Source organism: Panthera tigris, chromosome X (genome assembly GCF_018350195.1).
Source record: "Panthera tigris isolate Pti1 chromosome X, P.tigris_Pti1_mat1.1, whole genome shotgun sequence".
NCBI classification, from domain to species: Eukaryota; Metazoa; Chordata; class Mammalia; order Carnivora; family Felidae; genus Panthera; species Panthera tigris.
Genome location: NC_056677.1, coordinates 127,198,337 through 127,219,203, shown reverse-complemented (window position 1 = coordinate 127,219,203; position 20,867 = coordinate 127,198,337). Strand labels below are relative to the sequence as shown.

At 36.8% G+C, this 20,867-nt stretch overlaps 1 protein-coding gene across 4 annotated transcripts in view; it reads left to right on the top strand.

Moving 5' to 3' along the window:
- Window positions 1-19,840, top strand: part of TMLHE (trimethyllysine hydroxylase, epsilon) — a 98,724-nt gene extending 78,884 nt beyond the window's left edge. For 3 of the 4 annotated variants that reach the window (XM_042974712.1, XM_042974713.1, XM_042974709.1), the window contains 2 exons: window positions 16,983-17,121; window positions 17,519-19,840. In XM_042974712.1, coding sequence (XP_042830646.1) covers window positions 16,983-17,121; window positions 17,519-17,650 — 271 coding nt within the window. In that variant the 3' untranslated portion in view covers window positions 17,651-19,840. Of the gene's footprint in view, window positions 1-3,036; window positions 3,148-16,982; window positions 17,122-17,518 lie in introns of all 4 variants that reach the window. The other variant, XM_042974711.1, reaches the window with a different exon arrangement.
- The last annotated feature ends 1,027 nt before the right edge of the window (window positions 19,841-20,867 follow it).

Here is a 20,867-nt window from a genome sequence, read left to right as displayed (position 1 = left end):
ATATATAATATTATATATAATTATATATTTTTTATAATTTTTTATAAAATTATATAAATTTTATTTTAAAATTTTTATAAAATTATAATTTTATATTTTATATATTTTATATATTTTTATAATTTTTTATAAAATTATATAAATGTTATAAAATTTTTTATAATTTTATATATATATAAGTCTCCCAAAAAACAAAAGTCCAGGGCCAGATAGCTTCACAGGTGAATTCTATCAAATATTTAAAGAAGAGTTAAGGGGGGCCTGGGTGACTCATTCAGTTAAGCATCCAACTTCGGCTTGCAGTTTGCAGTTTGTGGGTTCTTGCAGTTTGTGGGCTCGTGTCCCACATTGGGCTCTGTGCTGACATCTCAGAGCCTGGAGCCTGCTTTGGATTCTGTGTCTCCCTCTCTCTCTGCCTCTCCCTGCTTGCTCTCTCTCTCTCTCTCTGTCTCAAAAATAAAATAAACATTAAAAAATTTTTTAAAAAATAAAGAATTAATACCTATTCTTTTCAACCTGGTCCAAAAAAAAAAATGGATGGAAAACTTCCAAACTCATTCTACAAGGCCAGCATTACCTTGATTCCAAAGCCAAAGACCCCACTAAAAAGGAGAATTATAAGCCAATATCCTTGATGAACATGGATGCAAAAATTCTCAACAAGATACTAGCAAATTGAATCCAACAGTATATTAAAAGAATTCTTCACCACGACCAAGTGGGATTTATTCCTGGGCTGCAGGAGTGGTTAAATATTTGTAAAGCAATCAATGTGATATACCACATTAATGAAAGAAAGGATAAGAACCATATGGTCCTCTCAATAGATACAGAAAAATCCTTTGACAAAATACAGCATCCATTATTGATAAAAACCCTCAACAAAGTAGGTTGAGAAGGAACATAACTCAACATCATAAAGGCCATATATGAAATACAGATAGTATCATCCTCAATGGGGAAGAACTAGTTAAACTTTTCCTCTACGGTCATGAAGAAGACAGGGATATCCACTCTTACCATTACTATTTAATATAGTACTGGAAGTCTTAGCCTCAGCAATCAGACAACAATCTTTCATGCTTTACTGGTTTTCTTTCATGATACACTTGTATTCCTTTCTCTTTATTCTTTGCATATTTATTACTGGTTTTTGATTTGTGGTTATGATTTTGTTGTATATAACATTTTCTCCATATTGAAGTCTATATTAAGTTGATGGCCATCTATGTTTGAACCAATTCTTTACCCCTCTTTTCCCCATGTTTTGGATATATGGTGTCATATTTTACATTCTTTTATGAATCCCTTGACTGATTTTTAGAGAAATACTTATTTTTAAGGCTTTTGTTTTTTACTTTCGTACTCTCACTTTTGGTCTTTCCTTTCTGCTCAAAAAGTCCCCTTTAATATTTCTTGTAGGGCTGATTTAGTGGTCATGAGCCCCTTTTGTTTTTGTTTATCTGGGAAACTTTCTCTCTCCTATTCTGAATGATAGCCTTGCTGGATAGAGTATTCTTGGCTGCAGATTTCTTCCTTTTCACACTTTGAATATATCGTTCCACTCCCTCTTTCCTGCAAAGTTTCTCCTGAAAAATCAGCTGATAGTCTTATGGAGTTTCTTTTGTATTTAACTGTCTTTTTTCTCTTGCTGCTTTAAAATTTCTTTATCACTTTTTTTTTTTTTGCCATTTTAATTACTATGTATCTTGGTGTGGACTTCCTTGAGTTGATTTGGAGGGGGAAGGGGTCTCTGTGCCTCTTGTATCTGGATATCTGTTTCTTTCTCCAGATCAGGGAGGTTTTCAGCTATTATTTCTTCAAATAAGTTTTCTTCCACCTTTTCTCTCTCTTCTTCTCTTGGGATACCTTAAATGTCAATGTTATTATGCTTGATGGATTCACTGAGTTCCCTAAGACTCTTCTCATTTTGCATCATTCTTTTTCTCTCAGCTGCTCAGTCTGATTACTTTCCATTACTCTGTCTTCCACACCACTAATTCACTCCTCTGCTTCCTCTAGCCTGCTATTTATTCCATCAAGTGTATTTTTATTTTTTTTAATTTTTTAATCTTTATTTATTTTTAAGAGAGAGAGAGAGAGAGACAGACAGACAGAGTGTGAGAAGGAGAGAGGCAGGAAGAGAGGGAGACACAGAATTCAAAGCAGGCTCCAGGCTCTAAGCTGTCAGCACAGAGCCCGATGCAGGGCTTGAACTCATGAACCATGAGATCATGACCTGAGCTGAAGTCAGATGCTTAGCTGACTGAGCCACCCAGATGCCCCATCCATCAAGTGTATTTTTAATTTTACTTATTGTGTTCTTCATCTCTGATTGGTTCTTTTTTATCTCTTTGTTAAGACTCTCACTGATATCTTTCTTTTCTCAAATCCAGTGAGTATCTTTATGGTCATTACTTTAAATCTGTCAGGCAAGTTACTTATATCCCTTTTGTTTACATCTCTTGCTGTGGTTTGGTCCTGTGCTTTCATTTGGGACATATTTCTCTGTGTCCTCATTTTGTCCAACTCTCTATGTCTATTTCCATGTGTTAAGAACATCAGCTATGTCATCAGCTATGTCCTTATGAAGAAGAGGTCCTGTAGTGCCCTGCCATGCAGTGTCCCCTGTTCCCCAAGGCCTAGTGCTTCAAGGAGTGTCTCCTATGGTTGTTGCATTTGCTCTGTTGTTGTGTTCTGGCCTCTTCTTTCTCAGTCCAGTTGTCTGAAGAGGTTCTGTTTGCCTGTAGTGGGAAGTGTTTGGTCCCCAGCAGGGGTGGGGCACATTTTAACAAGGTGTGTGCTGGTCTGCTTTCAAAATGAGACCTTCCACCACTGCCTGAACTAAGCCTGCAAATCTCACACATCAGGACATGATATTGGTGGGTTTGCAACAGTCTTATTGGGGAGGAGGCCTGTCACACTGGGACAGAGGAAGTGTGACTGGGCAGGGCAGATCTGCAAAAATGTCTGGGGGAGTGGGCTTGGTGTAAACAAGGTAGGTAACAAGTGTGGGCACTGTGCTGGTTTCTGCAGGTGGCCTTGTGTTTATGCTGGGATTTGGTGGATGGAAATGATGCATGCCAGCTCCTGTGTTCCTGGGGGAGGTCTCCCCATGATCCCTGCCTCTCTAGACCATGCTCTGAGGTGAGCAAATCACTCTCCCTTCAGTCAGCCCCTGGAGTTTTTCAAACTGCTGCTTCCACACTGTATCTCTGAGGGCAGTTTGTTCTGCTGTCTCTTGAAAGGCAGTGACTTAGCTTTCTAACACCCTCTGGGCTTTCCCAGGGCCAAGCTGCTGATTTTTTTAATTCCAGGCATTAAGTCTTGCTGGCTGTATGAACTCATGAAATTCGGCCCCTCTCATTTTCAAAGCCAAATGTTATGGGGATTCATCTTCCCTCTACAGACTTCCCAGTGTGAAAGTATGTTTTTTGCCCTTCTCCACACCAATGGCTGTCTCCCCAGCACAGATGGCCATTTTGCTCCCTACTGCATCTCTGCCCTTCCTACCCTCTTTGATGTAGCCTCTTCTCTATCTCTAGTTGAGTTGGCTCTGCCAGTCTTCAGATTGTTTTCTGGGTTGTTTACACTGATGTGACTGTTATCTGGTTGTATCCATGGGAGGAAGCAAGTTTAGAATCCTCCTACTCTGATATATTCCCAGTTGACCTCCACACAGTAATTTAATATAAAGAATCATGAGGCTATGGTAAAAGAGTAATTATAAGATATAAGGAAATTCAGTATAGTACCCTAGGTCTGAGGCAGAGTAGCTAAGGAAGAATAAACCTAGAAGGAGTGCAGACCTCAAAGAAAGCATAGTTCAGCCCCCTAAAATCAGAGTAGTTGCTGGTTTCACTAGGCAAGAGCTAGTTCTAGAGTTGCTGAGCAAACAATAGGCCACCTGTCCAGAGTGCAGGCAATCAGCAGGGTGGTGTGAGTATGCAAAAGAAGTCTGGGTGCCAGTGAAAGCAGGAACAATTAAGAGCACATAGATTACACAAGATGAAAGTGAGGGATGGGAACTTGCAGGATGACTGTTCCGTGTGTGTCCCTGCAGATCGTAGGGGAGCTCTGTGTTGAGAGGGTTGTGGAAAGGTTATCACCAGGCTGAGGCTGTAAGGCCACATTGGGACCAAATCCTGGGCCCCAAAGGGACTGACACTACCTGACAGAGTCGTGGCCAGGTCCAGAGATACTAGCAAGAGAACTTCTTGCACTTGTCCCTCCAGCGCCCTCTACGGAGAAAGTTTAAATATTGTGCTCACTATAAAGAATACTTAAAGGATTCTTATATGGAGAGCATACTATGTAAGGAAGGATGCATTTGGAACTGAGAAGCAATAAATTGGTAACTGACAGATATACATAGCTGCTTTCAGGTTAATAATATCGTGTTGAAGAAATATTTCATCTAGGTTCAAAAGGGACATTGATCTGCAATTTCCTTTTTTGGTAGCTTTTTTCATATTTTGGTATTAAACTGACTTTGTAAAATTCTGGTTTAGCAAAGAATTTGTATAATATTAGTGTTATTTCTATTTTAAATGTTTGCTAGAATATACCTAGGAACCTTTCTAAACCTTTTTGGGAAGGTTTAGAATATTCAATGTTTGCCATAGATATAGAGCTAGTAAGATTTTGTTTCCTCTTTAGTGTTCCTTACAGGAAACTTGAACATTTTACCTGAGTTGTCAAATTTTAGTCATAAAGTAATTAACGATATTCTCTTGTTATTTTCATAAAGTCTGTAGGCTCCATAGTGATATCAGATTCTTGGTATTGGTAATATTTGTTCTTTTTTTCTTGTTGACTCTAAGAGTTTAACAATTTTGTCGGTCATTTCAATGAGCCATCTTATTGTTTTGTTAATTATCTGTATTGTTTGTTTCCACCTTACTGATTTATGTTATTTTTCTCTTATTTTTACATATTTTTGGTTTAATTTATTCTGATTTTTGTATTTGCCTAAGGTAGAACCGTAGGTCATTGATTTTATACATTTAGTCTTTTTTTATTATTTTTTCCCTTTTAATTTTTTTTAATGTAGTTGACACACGTTACATTAGTTTCAGGTGTACAATTTAGTGATTTGATAAGTTTATACGTTATGCTATGCTCACCACATGTATAGCTACCATCTCTCGGCATACAATGCTAATACAGTATCATTGACTATATTCTCTGTGCACTACCTTTTACTCCCATGATTTATTCATTCCCTGTCAGGAAGACTGTATCTCCCTCTTCCCCTCCAATTTTGTCCAAACCTCCACTCCCCTCCCCTCTGGCAGCCAACAGTTTTACATTTAGTCTTTTCTAATATAATTATTTAAAGCTGTAGTTTTACCTCTAAGCCTTTTTGCTACATCCCACAAATATTGATATGTTTTGTTTTCATGGTCATTAGGGATAACACCTTTTCTAATTTCCTTATGTTTTCTTTAACCATGTATTAATTAGAATTATGTTCTTTAATTTCCAAGTATCTGAGGTTTTTATAGGTATCTTATTATCAATTCTAATTCAATTCTATTGTCATCAGAAAACATTCTATAGACTTGAAGTTTTAAATTTTTATTGTGACTTAGTTTTTGGTCCAGGAAATGGTCTTGGTGAATATACCATGTGCACTTGAAGAGCATATGCATATGTTCTGCATTTCTTGGTATACTATTTTATAAATACCAATTAGGTCAAGGTATTTGATAGTATTATTTGATATTCCATGTCATTTCTGATTTCTTTTGTCTAATTATTCTGTTAAGTGCTGAAAGAACAACATTAAGATATACAGATAATACTCTGATATTTTTTCTATTTCTCCCTTTAATTCCATCAGTTCTTGCTTCATGTAGTTTTAATACCTGTTATCAAGCACATACTCATTTATGATTTTTATACCTGATGAAGTGACATTTTGACATCATAAGCTGTCCCTTTTTAACTTTGTTTTGCACTCTATTTTATCTGAAATTAATATAACCACTGTAACCTTCTTAGGCTTACTCTTTGCATTCTTCTTTTTAAAATTTATTTACTTTCAGAGAGAGAGAGAGAGAGAGCAGGGGAGGGGCAAAGAGAAAGAGAGAGAGAGAGAGAGAGAGAGAGAGAGAGAGAGAGAGAATCCCAAGCAGGCTCCACACTGCCAGCATGGAGCTCAATGTGGGGCTTGAACCCAGGAACCATAAGATCATGACCTGAGCCAAAGTCAGATGCTTAACCAATTGAGCCACCCAGGTGCCCCACTCTTTGCATTCTGTTTAATGTTCCACTCTTTTTTTTCCCTAACTTATCTGTATTTTTATATTTAAAGTGTGGTTTTGTAAGTATCATATACTTTAGTCTTGCTTTTTTATCCATTCTGACAATCTCTTTGAATTGGGATATTTAGTGCATTAACACTTTTTAAAGCTTTAAAACATTTTGAAGTTTTCATTTGTATACCATAAAATAATCTGTTTTAAGTGTACAAATCAATAATTATTAATATGCTTACAAAGTCATGTAACCATAATCACAATCCAGTTTTTGGACATTTTTATCACCCCAAAAGTTTCCTTATGCCCACTTAAGCAGTCACTCCCCATTCCTCCACCCCACTCCACCCTATACAAAGCTTCTGCCAATTATTAATTTAATTTCTGTGTCTGTGGATTTGCCTATTTTGTTTGTTTTTTTTTTTAATTTTTTTTTCAACGTTTATTTATTTTTGGGACAGAGAGAGACAGAGCATGAACGGGGGAGGGACAGAGAGAGAGGGAGACACAGAATCGGAAACAGGCTCCAGGCTCTGAGCCATCAGCCCAGAGCCTGACGCGGGGCTCGAACTCACAGAACGCGAGATCGTGACCTGAGCCGAAGTCGGACGCTTAACCGACTGCGCCACCCAGGCGCCCCTGGATTTGCCTATTTTGGACATCTTATATAAATGGAATCATACAATATTATGGTCATTTGTGTCAGCTCTCTTTTACTTACAGAATGTTTTCAAAATTCATCCATGTTGTAGTATGTATCAGTTTAGTTGCTGAGTAGTATTCCATTAGAAATGTATCACATTTTGTTCGTACACTTCAACAATAATGAACATTTGGATTATTTCTGGTTTGAGGTTATTTCAAACAATGCCGCTATGAAGATTTGTGTAGGTCTTTGTATAGACATGTTTTCATCTCTATTGGGTAGATTTCTAGGAATGTAATTGCTAGTTCATATGTGAAATCTATGTTTCTACATTTGGGGAACTGCCAAACTTTTCCACACAGGATGCAGCAGTTTACATTCCTGCCAGTAGTGTATGAGGGCTTCGGTTTCTATACATCTGCACCAATTATCATTATCTGTCTTTTTGATGATAGCCATCCTAGTGCGTGTGAAATAGTATTTCCTTGTGGTTTTGATTTGCATTTCCCTGAGGACTAATGATATTGAACGTCTTTCATATGCTTCTTGCCCATTTACAGATCTTCTTCAGTCAGATCTTTTGTCTATTTTTAAATTGTATCATTTGACTTCTTATTGGTCAGTTTTATGAGGTCTTTAAATATTCTGAACAAAGTTCCTTATTGGATATATTATTTGCAACTATTTTTCTCTCAGTCTGTGACTTGTCTTTTTACTTCCTTGAGTGTGTTCTTTGACATGCTAAAGATTTAAATTTTGATGAAGTCCAAAATATCTATTTTTGTGTTGTGTATACTCTTCGTGTGGTGTCTAAGAAGGCTTTTTTTAATCCAAGGTCATGAAGATTTACTCCTATAACCTATACTAAGAGTTTTATAGTTTTAGCTCTTACATTTATGTCTCTAAAGGTGTAGTTAATTTTTGTTTACAGTGTGAGGTCCAACCATATTCTTTTTTGTATGTGGATGTTCGTTTGTCCTGGCACTATTATTGAGGAGATTATTCTTTCCTTTATTGAATGGTCTTGGCATTCTTATTGAAAATCAACAGTACATAGATATATGAGTTTATTTCTGACTTTCAGTACTGTAACATTGACCTATAGGTCTATTCCTATGCCAACTCCATTAACATTTAATGTAATTTATTTTTACTTTTAATCTTTTGTTTTCTCTTTGCCTGATCTATTTATTTTCGCTGTTCCTCCTTTCCTAACTTCTTATGGATTATTTTCAATATATTTTATTTAATTATATTTTAATTTATGCACCATATAACCTTTTTTCTGGCAGCTTTAAAGATTTACTCTTCAGGTTGATATGTAGGAATTTGACTGTAATGTTCCTAGGTATTGTTCTTTTTGTATTCCTAATGGGAATTCTCTCTGAGGTTCTTGAATCTTTAAATTTATGACTTTCACCAAATTTTGGTCATTATCTCTTCAAAGTTTTTTCTGCCCCATTTTTTCTCTTCTCTTTCCAGAACTCCAGTTACACACGTCAGACCTTTTAATATTGTCCCACAGGTCCCTGATGTTCTATTCCGTTTCTTTTCAAATTTTTTCTATCTTTTCTTCCAATAGATCAAATGAAATTATTGTTTTCAAATTCACATACCCTTATCTGTTAACATATTATATTATGGTTAAGCCTATCTGGTAAATGTTTTAATTCAGATATTGTATTTTTCAGTTCTAAAATTTACATTTTGTTCTTTTTTATGCTTTCTATTCATTGCTAAGAGTTTCTATACCTTCATTATAAGCATATTTTTCTTCACCTCATTGATGTAATGAGAATAACTGCTTTAAAACCCTTGTCTGATATTTCCAACTTATGAGACATCACAGGATTGACTTTTGTTCTCTGTACCCTTCATAATAGATCACATTTTTCTGGTTCTTGTTACATTGAATAATTCTGGATTGTATGCTGGAGAATGTGAATATTATGTTATTGAGACTTTAGACTCTTGTATTTCTCCAAAGAATGTTGATTTTCACGTTTTTTAAATAGGCAATTAACTTAGTTGTACTCAAAATTCAAACTCTGTTCTTTGATAGCTCAAATTTCTGTTCCATTATTTTATCTTTAGATGTAATGCTTGGAGTTTTTCTTTCACATGTGCAATTCAGGGGCCATCCATCCAGATATTTGAGCAGAGCTTACACACAGAGTTTGGTGCTCTCCTTCTCTGATTCTCTCCTTTCCAGGATTTTCTCTTCACTTTTTGGTAGCAGTGGTTGCACCAAGCCTATCCTCTGGTTCTTCAGGCCAGAAAAAAATGGAGAGTTCCTTTAGGATTTTAGCTGCCTGATATGGTGTAGGCTGTGGCATGCCCTCAGGCTAGATGTCATGAAAATGGAAACTCACCCAGTGCAGTTCCTTTCTTCCAAGTGTCAACTCCACCCCACAGTCTGCCTATATAGTACCTTCAGATAGTTATTTTTGGTATTTTATCTAGAGTTTTTAATTGTCATGTGTGAGAGGAGGGGTTGATCCAATAGGATTTACTTAGCCATTACTGGAAACAGAACACAGTGATCAGTATTATTTGATAAAATAAAAATACAACATACTTTTTATATAAGTAAGCTTTTTCTATAAATGAGATATTTGTAACATACAATGACTATTCAAACTTATTATTTAATAATATTTATTAAATAATAAATATTTTTAAATTTATTAAACTTTAGAGCAAGGGGTATTAAAAAGCAAATATTTATTTTATTTTTTAATATAATTTATTCTCAAATTGGTTACCATACAACACTCAGTGTTCATCCCAACAGGTGCCCCCTCAATGCCCATCACCCACTTTCCCCTCTCCCCCACCCCCCATCAACCCTCAGTTTCTTATCAGTATTTAAGAGTTTCTTATGGTTTGCCTCCTTCCCTCTCTGTAACTTTTTCCCCCTTCCCCTCCCCCATGGTCCTCTGTTAAGTTTCTCAGGATCCACATATGAGTGAAAACATATGGTACCTGTCTTTCTCTGCCTGACTTATTTCACTTAGCATAATACCCTCCAGTTCCATCCACCTTGCTGCAAATGACCAGATTTCATTCTTTCTCATTGCCAAGTAGTATTCCATTGTATACATAAACCACAACTTCTTTGTCCATTTGTCAGTGGATGGACATTTAGGCTCTTTCCATAATTTGGCTATTGTTGAAAGTGCTGCTATAAACATTGGGGTACATGTGCCTCTATGCTTCGGCACTTCTGTATCCTTTGGGTATATTCCTAGCAGTGCTATTGCTGGGTCATAGGGTAGCTCTATTTTTAATTTTTTGAGGAACCTCCACACTGTTTTCCAGAGCGGCTGCACCAGTTTGCATTCCCACCAACAGCGCAAGAGGGTTCCCGTTTCTCCACATCCTCACCAGCATCTATCGTCTCCTGACTTGTTCATTTTAGCCACTCTTACTGGCGTGAGGTGATATCTCATTGTAGTTTTGATTTGTATTTCCCTGATGAGGAGTGACGTCGAGCATCTTTTCATGTGTCTGTTGGCCATCTGGATGTCTTCTTTAGAAAAGTGCCTATTCATGTCTTCTGCCCATTTCTTCACTGGATTATTTGTTTTTCAGGTGTGGAGTTTGTGAGTTCTTTATAGATTTTGGATACTAGCCCTTTGTCTGATATGTCATTTGCAAATATCTTTTCCCTTTCCATCGGTTGCCTTTCAGTTTTGTTGACTGTTTCCTTTGCTGTGCAGAAGCTTTTTATCTTCATGAGGTCCCAATAGTTCATTTTTGGTTTTAATTCCCTTGCCTTTGGAGATGTGTCGAGTGAGAAATTGCTGTGGCTGAGGTCAGAGAGGTTTTTTTCCTGCTTTCTCCTCTAGGGTTTTGATGGTTTCCTGTCTCACATTCAGGTCCTTCATCCATTTCGAGTTTATTTTTGTGAATGGTGTAAGAAAGTGATCTAGTTTCATTCTTCTGCATGTTTCTGTCCAGTTCTCCCAGCACCATTTGTTAAAGAGACTGTCTTTTTTCCATTGGATACTCTTTCCTGCTTTGTCAAAGATTAGTTGGCCATACATTTGTGGGTCCATTATGGGGTTCTCTATTCTATTCCATTGGTCTATGTGTCTGTTTTTGTGCCAATACCATACTGTCTTGATGATTACAGCTTTGTAGTAGAGGCTAAAGTCTGGGACTGTGATGCCTCCCATTTTGGTTTTCTTCTTCAATATTACTTTGGCTATTTGGGGTCTTTTGTGGTTCCACACAAATTTTATGACTGTTTGTTCTATCTTGAGAAGAATGCTAGTGCAATTTTGATTGGGATTGCGTTGAATGTGTAGATTGCTTTGGGTAGCATTGACATTTTAACAATATTTATTCTTCCAATCCATGAGCATGGAATGCTTTTCCATTTCTTTGTATCTTCTTCAGTTTCCTTCATAAGCTTTCTATAGTTTTCAGCATACAGATCTTTTACATCTTTGGTTAGGTTTATTCATAGGTATTTTATGGTTCTTGGTGCAATTGTGAATGGGATCAGTTACTTTATTTCTCTTTCTGTTGCTTCATTATTGGTGTATAAAAATGCAACTGATTTCTGTACATTAATTTTGTACCCTGCGACTTTGCTGAATTCATGTATCAGTTCTAGCAGATTTTGGTGGAGTGTGTTGGGTTTTCCAGGTAGAGTATTGTGTTGTCTGTGAAAAGTGAAAGTCTGACTTCATCTTTGCCAATTTTGATGCCTTTGATTTCATTTTGTTGTCTGATTGCTGATGCTAGGACTTTCAATACTATGTTAAACAACAGTGGTGAGAGTGGACATCCATGTCGTGTTCCTGATCTCAGGGGGAAAGCTCTCAGTTTTTTCCCATTGAGGATGATATTACCTGTGCAATTTTCATAAATGGCTTCTATGATGTTTCAGTATGTTCCTTATATCCTGACTTTCTTGAGGGTTTTTATTAACAAAGGATGCTGAATTTGGTTAAATGCTTTTTCTGCATCTATTGACAGGACCATATGGTTCTTATCTTTTATTAATGTGATGGATCACATTGATTGATTTGGGAATATTGAACCAGCCCTGCAGCCCAGGAATTAATCCCACTTGACCATGGTGAATAATTATTTTTATATGCTGTTTGAATTCAATTTGCTAGTATCTTGTTGAGAATTTTTGCATACATATTCATCAGGGATATTGGCCTGTACTCTTTTTTTGCTGGGTCTCTGTCTGGTTTGGGAATCAAAGTAATGTTGGCTGCATAGAATGAGCCCTGAAGTTTTCCTTCCATTTCTATTTTTTGGAACAGCTTGAGAAGGATAGGTACTAACTCTGCTTTAAATGTCTGGTAGAATTCCCCTGGGAAGCCATCTGGTCCAGGACTCTTATTTGTTGGGAGATTTTTTATGACTAATTCAATTTCTTCACTAGTTATGAGTCTGTTCAAATTTTCTGTTTCTTCCTGTTTGAGTTTTGGTAGTGTGTGGGTGTTTAGGAATTTGTCCATTTCTTCCATGTTGTCCAGTTTGTTGGCATATAATTTTTCATACTGTTCCCTAATGATTGAAAAAGGAAATATTTAGATAGAACTATTTTCCTATCCTTCAGCCATTATTTTCTTAATTTATTTATTTAAATTCAAGTTAATTAACACACAGTGTAGCATTGGTTTCAGTAGAACCCAGTGGTTCATCGCTTACATATAACACCCAGTACTCATCCCAAAAAGTGCTCTCCTTAATTCCCATCACCCATTTAGCCCATGTCCACACCCACCTCCCCTCCAGGAGCCCTGTTTGTTCTATGTATTTAAGAGTCTTGTATGGTTTCTCCCTCTCTGTTTTTATCTTCTTTTTCCTTCTCTTCCCCTATGTTCACCTGTTGTGTTTCTGAAATTCCACATATGAGTGAAATCATATGATACTTGTCTTTCTCTGACTTATTTTGCTCAGCATAATATGCTTTGGTTCCATCCACGTTGTTACAAATGGCAAGATTTCATTCTTTTTCATCGCTGAGTGGTATTCCATTGTATATACAGATACCACATCTTTTTTATCCATTCATCAGTTGATGGACATTTGGGCTCTTTCCCTACTTTGGCTATTGTCGATAGTACTGCTATAAACATTGGGGTGCATGTGCCCCTTCAAATCAGCACTCCTGTATCCTTTGGGTAAACACCTAGTAGTGCAGTTGCTGGGTAGTTCTACTTTAATTTTTTGAGGAACCTCCAAACTGTTCTCCAGAGTGGCTGTACCAGTTTGCATTCCCACCAGCAATGCAAAAGTCTTCTCCTTTTTCTGCATCCTCACCAACATCTATTGTTTCTTGACTTGTTAATTACAGCCATTCTGACAGGTGTGAGGTAGTATCTCATCCTTGTTTTGATTTGCATTTCTCTGATGATTAGTGATGTTGAGCATCTTTTCATGTGTCTGTTAGCCATCTGGATTCTTCTTTGGAAAAGTGTCTATTCATGTCTTCACTGGATTATTTGTTTTTGGGGTACTGAGTTTGATATGTTCTTTTATGTTTTGGATACTAACCCTTTGTCCGATATGTCATTTGCAAATATCTTCTCCCATTCTGTTGGTTGTCTTTTAGTTTTGTTGATTGTTTCCTTTGTTGCAGAAGCTTTTTATCTTGATAAGGTCCCCATAGTTCATTTTTGTTTTTATTTCCCTTGCTACCAGAGATGTGTCTAGTAAGAATTTGCTACAGCTGAGGTCAAAGAGGTTGCTGCCTCTGTTCTCCTGTAGGATTTTGATGGTTTCCTGTCTCACATTGAGGTCTCTTATCCATTTTGAGTTTATTTTTGTGTACAGTGTAAGAAAGTGCTCTAGTTTCATTCTTCTGCATGTCACTGTCCAGTTTTCCCAGCACCATTTGCTGAAGAAACTGTCTTTTTCCCATTGGATACGGGAAATGGCCTTACAAGAAATGTTAAAGGGACTTCTATAAGCTAAAAAAGGCCCTTATTAGGAAAAACAAGACATATAAAAACAGACACATAGATCAATGGAACAGAATAAAGAATCCAGAAATGGACCCACAAATGTATGGCCAACTAATCTTTGACAAAGCAGCTTTTGCTTTCTGGAAAACTCTTTGTCTCTTCTTCAATTTTGCCTGAATTTTGCCTGAATGGCAAATTTGCTGCATAGGGTATTGTTGTTTCAAAGGGGTTTTTTTTCTTTCATATTTCTGAATATATCATGACACTCCCTTATGGCCTGCCATGTGATGATATTCTTATGGGGGTTCCCTTATATGCAACAAGTTGTTTTCCTCTTATTTCTTCTAAGATTATCTTCTTGTCTTTAACTTTTGAAAGTTTAATTATATTGTGTCTCAGTGTAGGTCTCTTTGGATTCCTCTTTTGGGGATTCCATGGGCTTCTTGGATGTAGCTGTCTCTTTCTCTAGGTTAGAGTAGTTTTCTGTTATTTTTTTGAATAAGCTTTCTGCCCCCTTCTCTCTCTCTTCTCTTTCTGGGACCCCTATAATGTGAATATTGGTCTGCTTGATGGAGTCTTGTAATTCCCTTCATCTATCTTCACTCTTTTTCATTTTTTACATCCTCTGATTGAATGAATTCTACTTTTCTGCCTTTGAGTTTGCTGATATTTTCTTCCACTTTATCTAGTCTGCTCTATTAACTTTGTAAATTCAGTTATTGTATTTTTCAGCTTGTATTTGTGTTTGTTACTTTTTAACATTTTCTATCTCTTTGTTAAAATTCTCACTTTGTCATGCATTGGTCCCCTGACCTTGGTGAGCATCTTTTGGCCATTTTTAAAAACCCTTTGTCAAATATACCACTTATCTCCATTTTATTAAGGTCTGTTTCTGGAGTTTTACCTTGTTCTTTTGTTAGAACATATTCTTCTGTTTCTTCATTTTTTTCACTCTGTGTTGGTTTCTGCATATTAGATAAAACAGCCACCTCTCCCACTCTTGACAGAGTGGTCTTGTGTAGGAGATGGATCTCATAAATCAGCTCAGCCTTAGCTCTTGGTTGTTTCTCAAACTTATATGATTGTCTAAGCCACTTTTTTTTGTTCTTAGTGCCTCCCAGTAGTTGATGGCGTGTCAAGACCTGTCAGCCTCCCAAAAGGGAGGATCTCAGTCAGCACCTAGATACAAACTAATTAGAAGCCAGATTCTTGGTTAGCAGCTTTTAAAGTATACAAGTAGATTTCTTTCTAGGCAAGACCAGGATCTGAGCATATCTGTATGCTCCCTTGCACTAAGCCTTGGGTAGACAGCCAATTAAGAAACTTTTAACTCTTCAGTCCTCAGAGAGAAGCTTGGAATTGAGTTCCCTCCTAATTACTGCACCAGGGGTGGGGTTTATAGTAAGATTGTGTCTCAGCATCTTTCACCCATTTTGATGTGAGTTTTTTTTCATTTGCCCAATGTGTAGGAGTCACTCAGCTAGTTTCTGGATTTCTTTCAGAGGAAGTTTCCCCATGTGTAGCTATAGATTTGGTATGTGCATGGGGGGAGGTGAGTTTGGGAGCTTCCTATGTTGCCATCAAGGATCAGCACCACCAGCACTATTTGTAAAGTGCCGAACTGGAAACTACTCAAATATCGATCAACAGTAGAATGTATGAATAAATTATGGTATAGTCACAAAATAAAATTCTATACAGCATGAAGGATAAATGATCTACTGCTCTATAACACAACAATGATAAATCTCCCAAATATATTAAATGAAATAAGCCAGACACAGCAGAGTACATTCTGTAGTATTTTTTGTTATATAAAGTTTATAAACAAGCAAAACTAATCTTTGGTGACAGAAGTCATGATGGTAGTTATCCTTGAGTTAGGGGAGAGACAAGATGGGAAAGGGGGACAAGGGAGTGTTCTGGGATATGGGTAATGATCTGTTTATTGAGTTGGATGCTAGGGGAAGGAATGTGTTCACATCATGAAAATTCATCAGGCTTATGATTTATGTACTTTTATGTATATGTACTATACTTCAGTAAAAGGTTAATTTGACTTAAGTAAAAAAAAAAAAAGACAAAAAAAAATCCAATATTTTTAGCAAAGGCTTTTCAGTGGCTTCCCATAGTACTCAGAATAAAACCCAAAGTCCTTACCATGGCCTAAAAGGTTATACATGATCTGGCCTATGGCTATCTCCTCCACATTATTCCTTCCTATTATTCCCCTTGCTTACTTAGCTCCAGCCACATGGCCTTCTTGCTGTTATGCAAACATAATAAAACTCCTTTCCATCCTAATGCTTTTTACTTGCTATTCCTCTTTCCTGGAACACTCTTCCCTCACATGTCACATTGTTGGTTTCTTATCACACAGGTACCAGCTTAAATATCACTTCTTCAAAAAAGTCCTCACTTAACACTCCATCTGAAATAGAGTTCCCAATCACTTTTTATTACATTACGGTATTTTTTCTTTATAGCATCTGTAACTATCTATGTATTTATTACTTGTTCTTCATTTGTCTTTCTTAATAGAATACAAACTCCCCAAAGGCTGGGGTCACATCTGCTATGTTTATCATTGTGTCTTTAACACCTGACATCGCCTAGCACATAGGAGCTGCTCATATAAATGTTAGAGTTACATGAATGAATTAATGAAGATCCCTGGGTAAACTGTCACTAAGCTATAGCTTGGCTTTTCCCCCCAAAGGGAAACACTTAGAAGTTCTAAGTCATTCTGTTAAAAATAAAGCCATGTTAGTATCACCTCTCTTGCCCACCTCAGCTTGATGAATAGAAAGCTCAGATATTTCCCCAGTGCTTCTGTAAAATTTGGCCAAGAGAATGTACTTTAGATAAAACATCATATCCTAAGAAGAGAAACCAGCTAGAACTTACTTCTGTCTCCTACCCCCAGATTCTCCAAAGAAAAAATATATATATGGTCAATAGGCAGTGGAGCTCCTCTCTACAGTCCTATATTCCTAAGAAAACGTTGACTTATTCTCACCTTATCTAGGACAAGTAATGAATATAGAAAAGGCCTTATATAGAATTGTTCAATAAGCAAAAGGTGTCTTTAACATGTGTTTGAGGATATCTTTTCTTCTTGTGATTTCATCTTAGATACAACAACTATGACAGAGCTGTCATCAATACTGTGCCTTATGATGTTGTCCATCGTTGGTATACAGCACACCGGACTCTGACAGTAGAGTTGAGGAGACCTGAGAATGAGTTTTGGGTCAAACTAAAGCCTGGCAGGGTGGGTGCCAAACTCTAAAGATGTCAAATAATTTTGATTTAAAGATGTCAAATAATTTTGATTTAAAGATGTCAAATAACAATAAAATGAAGCCAGTGTAGATACTCAATAGATATTCAAGTATTCTTGAGTAAAAGAATACTCAAGAAACAAGTTTGTCAAGTGCAGGACCTATTACCTACTGTAACTTATCTTTGTAACTTCCACCCAGCCTGCTGCAGGGCCATGCATATCCTAAGTTCCAAATGTTTGTTTAATCTCAAAAAGAAAAATATGTCATCAAATGTAATCAGAGAACAACCTAAAGCTTTTTTTAAGTGATCTCTTCTGATTTAGAGTTCCTTTGGTCTGCCCTTGTTCTGATGGTGTTTTATTCTCTGTTTTTGCCCATTCACAGGTTCTATTTATAGACAACTGGCGTGTCCTACATGGCAGGGAATCCTTCACTGGCTATCGCCAACTCTGTGGCTGCTATTTAACAAGGGATGATGTATTAAACACTGCTCGTCTCTTGGGGCTTCAGGCTTAAAATTGACAGCATTAGGATTATGAACACACCCGACATCCTGCCTACCAGAATTTCATATCAGCAGAATAATATTGTGTCAATATCTACTTCAAATTGTCTCTTTATCTCATCACACAAAACAGAAGTTGCAACTAGATCAGTTAGAAAGGAAAGCATTTTAGGAATGACAAAGCCTTTATAAAGCAGGATAAAGCAAAATGTTTGGTCTTAGGACACGTTAACACTATTAAAAGTCATTGAGGACCCCAAAAAGTTCTTGGATGTGGATTATATCTATTGATACTAACTGTATTAGATATTAAGACTGAGAAATGTTTAAAATTCAAGAACACAAAATCACACATCCCTCTCAGTGTCAGAGAGATGACATCATCACACATCAGGTAGCCTTTGGAAAAGCCTCTGTACATTTATGAGATAATGGGAGTTAAAAAGGCAAATATCACCTCAGTGTTATCATAAAAATAGTTTTTAAACTACAGGCCCACTAAAAGGGTCTCAAGGATCCTTACAGGTGTTTTCAGACCACTCTTTAAGAACCAGTGAGCTGGAGGATACCTTAGGACAGTCCTTTACATAGACCTGTGGATTAAAGAGTTTAACTGAAACCCTACATTTATACCTACAGTGTCCTATAACTACAGATACTACAGAAATTGCTTCATAACACAAGCTCTGTGATAAGGGAGTAACTAAATACAAACACGTGTTTGTATCTTACAAGAAGAGTTATCTCCATCCACGTCATCTCTTGAGGAGTTAAACTAGGAAGTCACAATAGCTCCTGTGGAACAAAACCATCAGTTCAATAATTGTGTGAGGGATAATTACAGAAAGTTTTTAGAGACTTCTGAGGTTCCATATGATAATGCATATATACACACATACGCCACAAGAGAGTACAGAGGGTTAGTCTGTAAGACTGTTCAGTGAACTCATCATGATAGATAATGTGCTTCCAAAGAATTGGACATCACTATCCAAACTTGCATTTTTTCTTTTGACGGAATTTAGGATGCAATCTGTTTTCTCCATTTCTGCTGATCTTTTTTTCTTCTCTTAAAATATTATACTTTTTAATTGCTAAGATTTGACAGGGTTAAGTTTAATACCTTGTTTCTTTTATTTTTTTTAATGGCTTCCTTTACATATGGGTAGAGAGACAGAGAGATGGGTATGAGGCTTATTTTCCCCTAGGTTTCATTGAAAGTGAAGCTGTACAATAACTTCATTGACCACTATAGAATGATGAAAGAGAATCCAGGCTACTATGTGCACAAGAGGAAAAAAAGCATTATTAGTGAGGATAGAAGTCACAAATCAAAACCAATATTCTCATAGAGAGTAGAGTCTAATCTAATATTCACAAAGAGCCCCTAGTTCACATTTAGTAATTTATGCATTATCTTATTGACTCATCCAGTGTCCTAAAGTATGTTCTCAAAATATTTCTCCATTTTATTTGTAGTATATAGGAATCTTTAAGGGTCTTCATGAAATTTGTCATCCTTAGGTCAAAAGATTGATAATTAAGTCTAGGTTTTAAAGAATATACCCGTTAGCAATCAGAGCAGAAGTAACACTTTAACATGCAGTCTATTCTCCCTACTGTTATATACTCCTGAAATATGTCACCATTAGTATTCATCAGGATATTTACTTTTTTTGAAGTCTTGCTTAACTTAGCCTTGAAAATTATATTTTAACTACAGTCAGCATTGATTTATAACAAGCAAATCACATATTCAGGGCTCTGGAGAGACAGGGATACAGATCAGTCCTTCTCGCTAAAGGATTTCCTTTACCTTCTGTCTCACCTAGGACCTTGATTCATTAATTATTTCACCCTCGCTTGCCTAAACTTTCAATCCATACTTTTCTACAATGTACTCTTTTCACAGGAAGAAAGAAGGAAGGTAATCATTTGAGTATTGCCCATGGTGCGTTGAAAACTTTCTTTGTGAGATGTTTCTTTTTTACGTCTCTTTCTTGTGTCCCTGAATATGTAAGCATGGAGTCTCTGTCTACCAAGCTCAGTGTAAAGTTACTTTTACCTTTTGCTAAGGTGGGATGGGATCCGTGGGTCAGGAGCACTGCGCCTATCATAGTGTTCCATAGCACCTAACATAATCACTACATAATACAAATTTGTTGGAATAAGAATAAATTAATAAATCATTTTCAAATAAATTCACCAGAAATTACCATGTTCTTAGTAAATATGTCCTTTTGTGTTTGGCAGTTAACCAGCACTTAATTTTGTTTACCTTCATCTAGAGTAACAAACTATTAAGGAGGGTTCAGGACTGAGGGGTTTCCTGGGCTTCAGAACTTAGTGTTAAAACTGGGAAAGTACCACACAAACCAGGACTATTGTTCTCTCTACCCTCTTGCTGCTAGCTATGTCTTTTTCTTAGGTTCATCACTGGTTCCCATTTCTGTATGAGTGCTCTGTGCCCTCATAACCTGTGTAGTCCACGATGAAAAGGAAAAAAGATGGATAAACTATGGTGTGTTGTGGTGGTTCCTAAAATAGACCAGCAGCATCAGCATCATTTGAGCACTTGTTAGAAATGAAAATTCTCAGCCCCCACCCTGGACTTACTAAATCAAAAACTGTGGGGGTAGAATCCAGCAGTTTGCATTTTGGAAAGCCCTCTGGGGCATTCTGGTGCCCATCAAAGTTTGAGAATCACTGAAGGGAAGAGCCTTGTTGTTGAGTTCTAGGCTCTATTTTAGCTATAGTTTGCTTTGCAGTTTTCTCTTCTTCACTTTATTTTTTTACTTTATTTATTTATTTTGAGAGAGGACAGGGGAGAGGGAGAAAGAGAGAATCCAAAGCAGGCTCCAACCCAGCACAGAGCCCAACACGGGGCTTGAGCCCACAAACCGTGAGATCATGACCTGAGCCAAAACCAACAGCTGGATATTCAACTGACTGAGCCACCTGGACACCCCCTTTTCTTCACTTTAAAATGGAGGGAGGCCTTGGACTAGGCAACATCTAAAGGTTCTGTCACTCTGTAATTTTGTTTGACCTCTCATAGCTTAAGTTTTCTCATATGAGTAGAGTAAGGAAAATACCTACCTCACAGGTTTTTCTAACAAATTTGTAATTATTAAATAAGATGTTTACAGCATATAATGATGACCAATAATAATAGCTAACTCTTTCATAGTGCTTTCCGTGTGCCAGACACTGTTATAACTGCTTTTA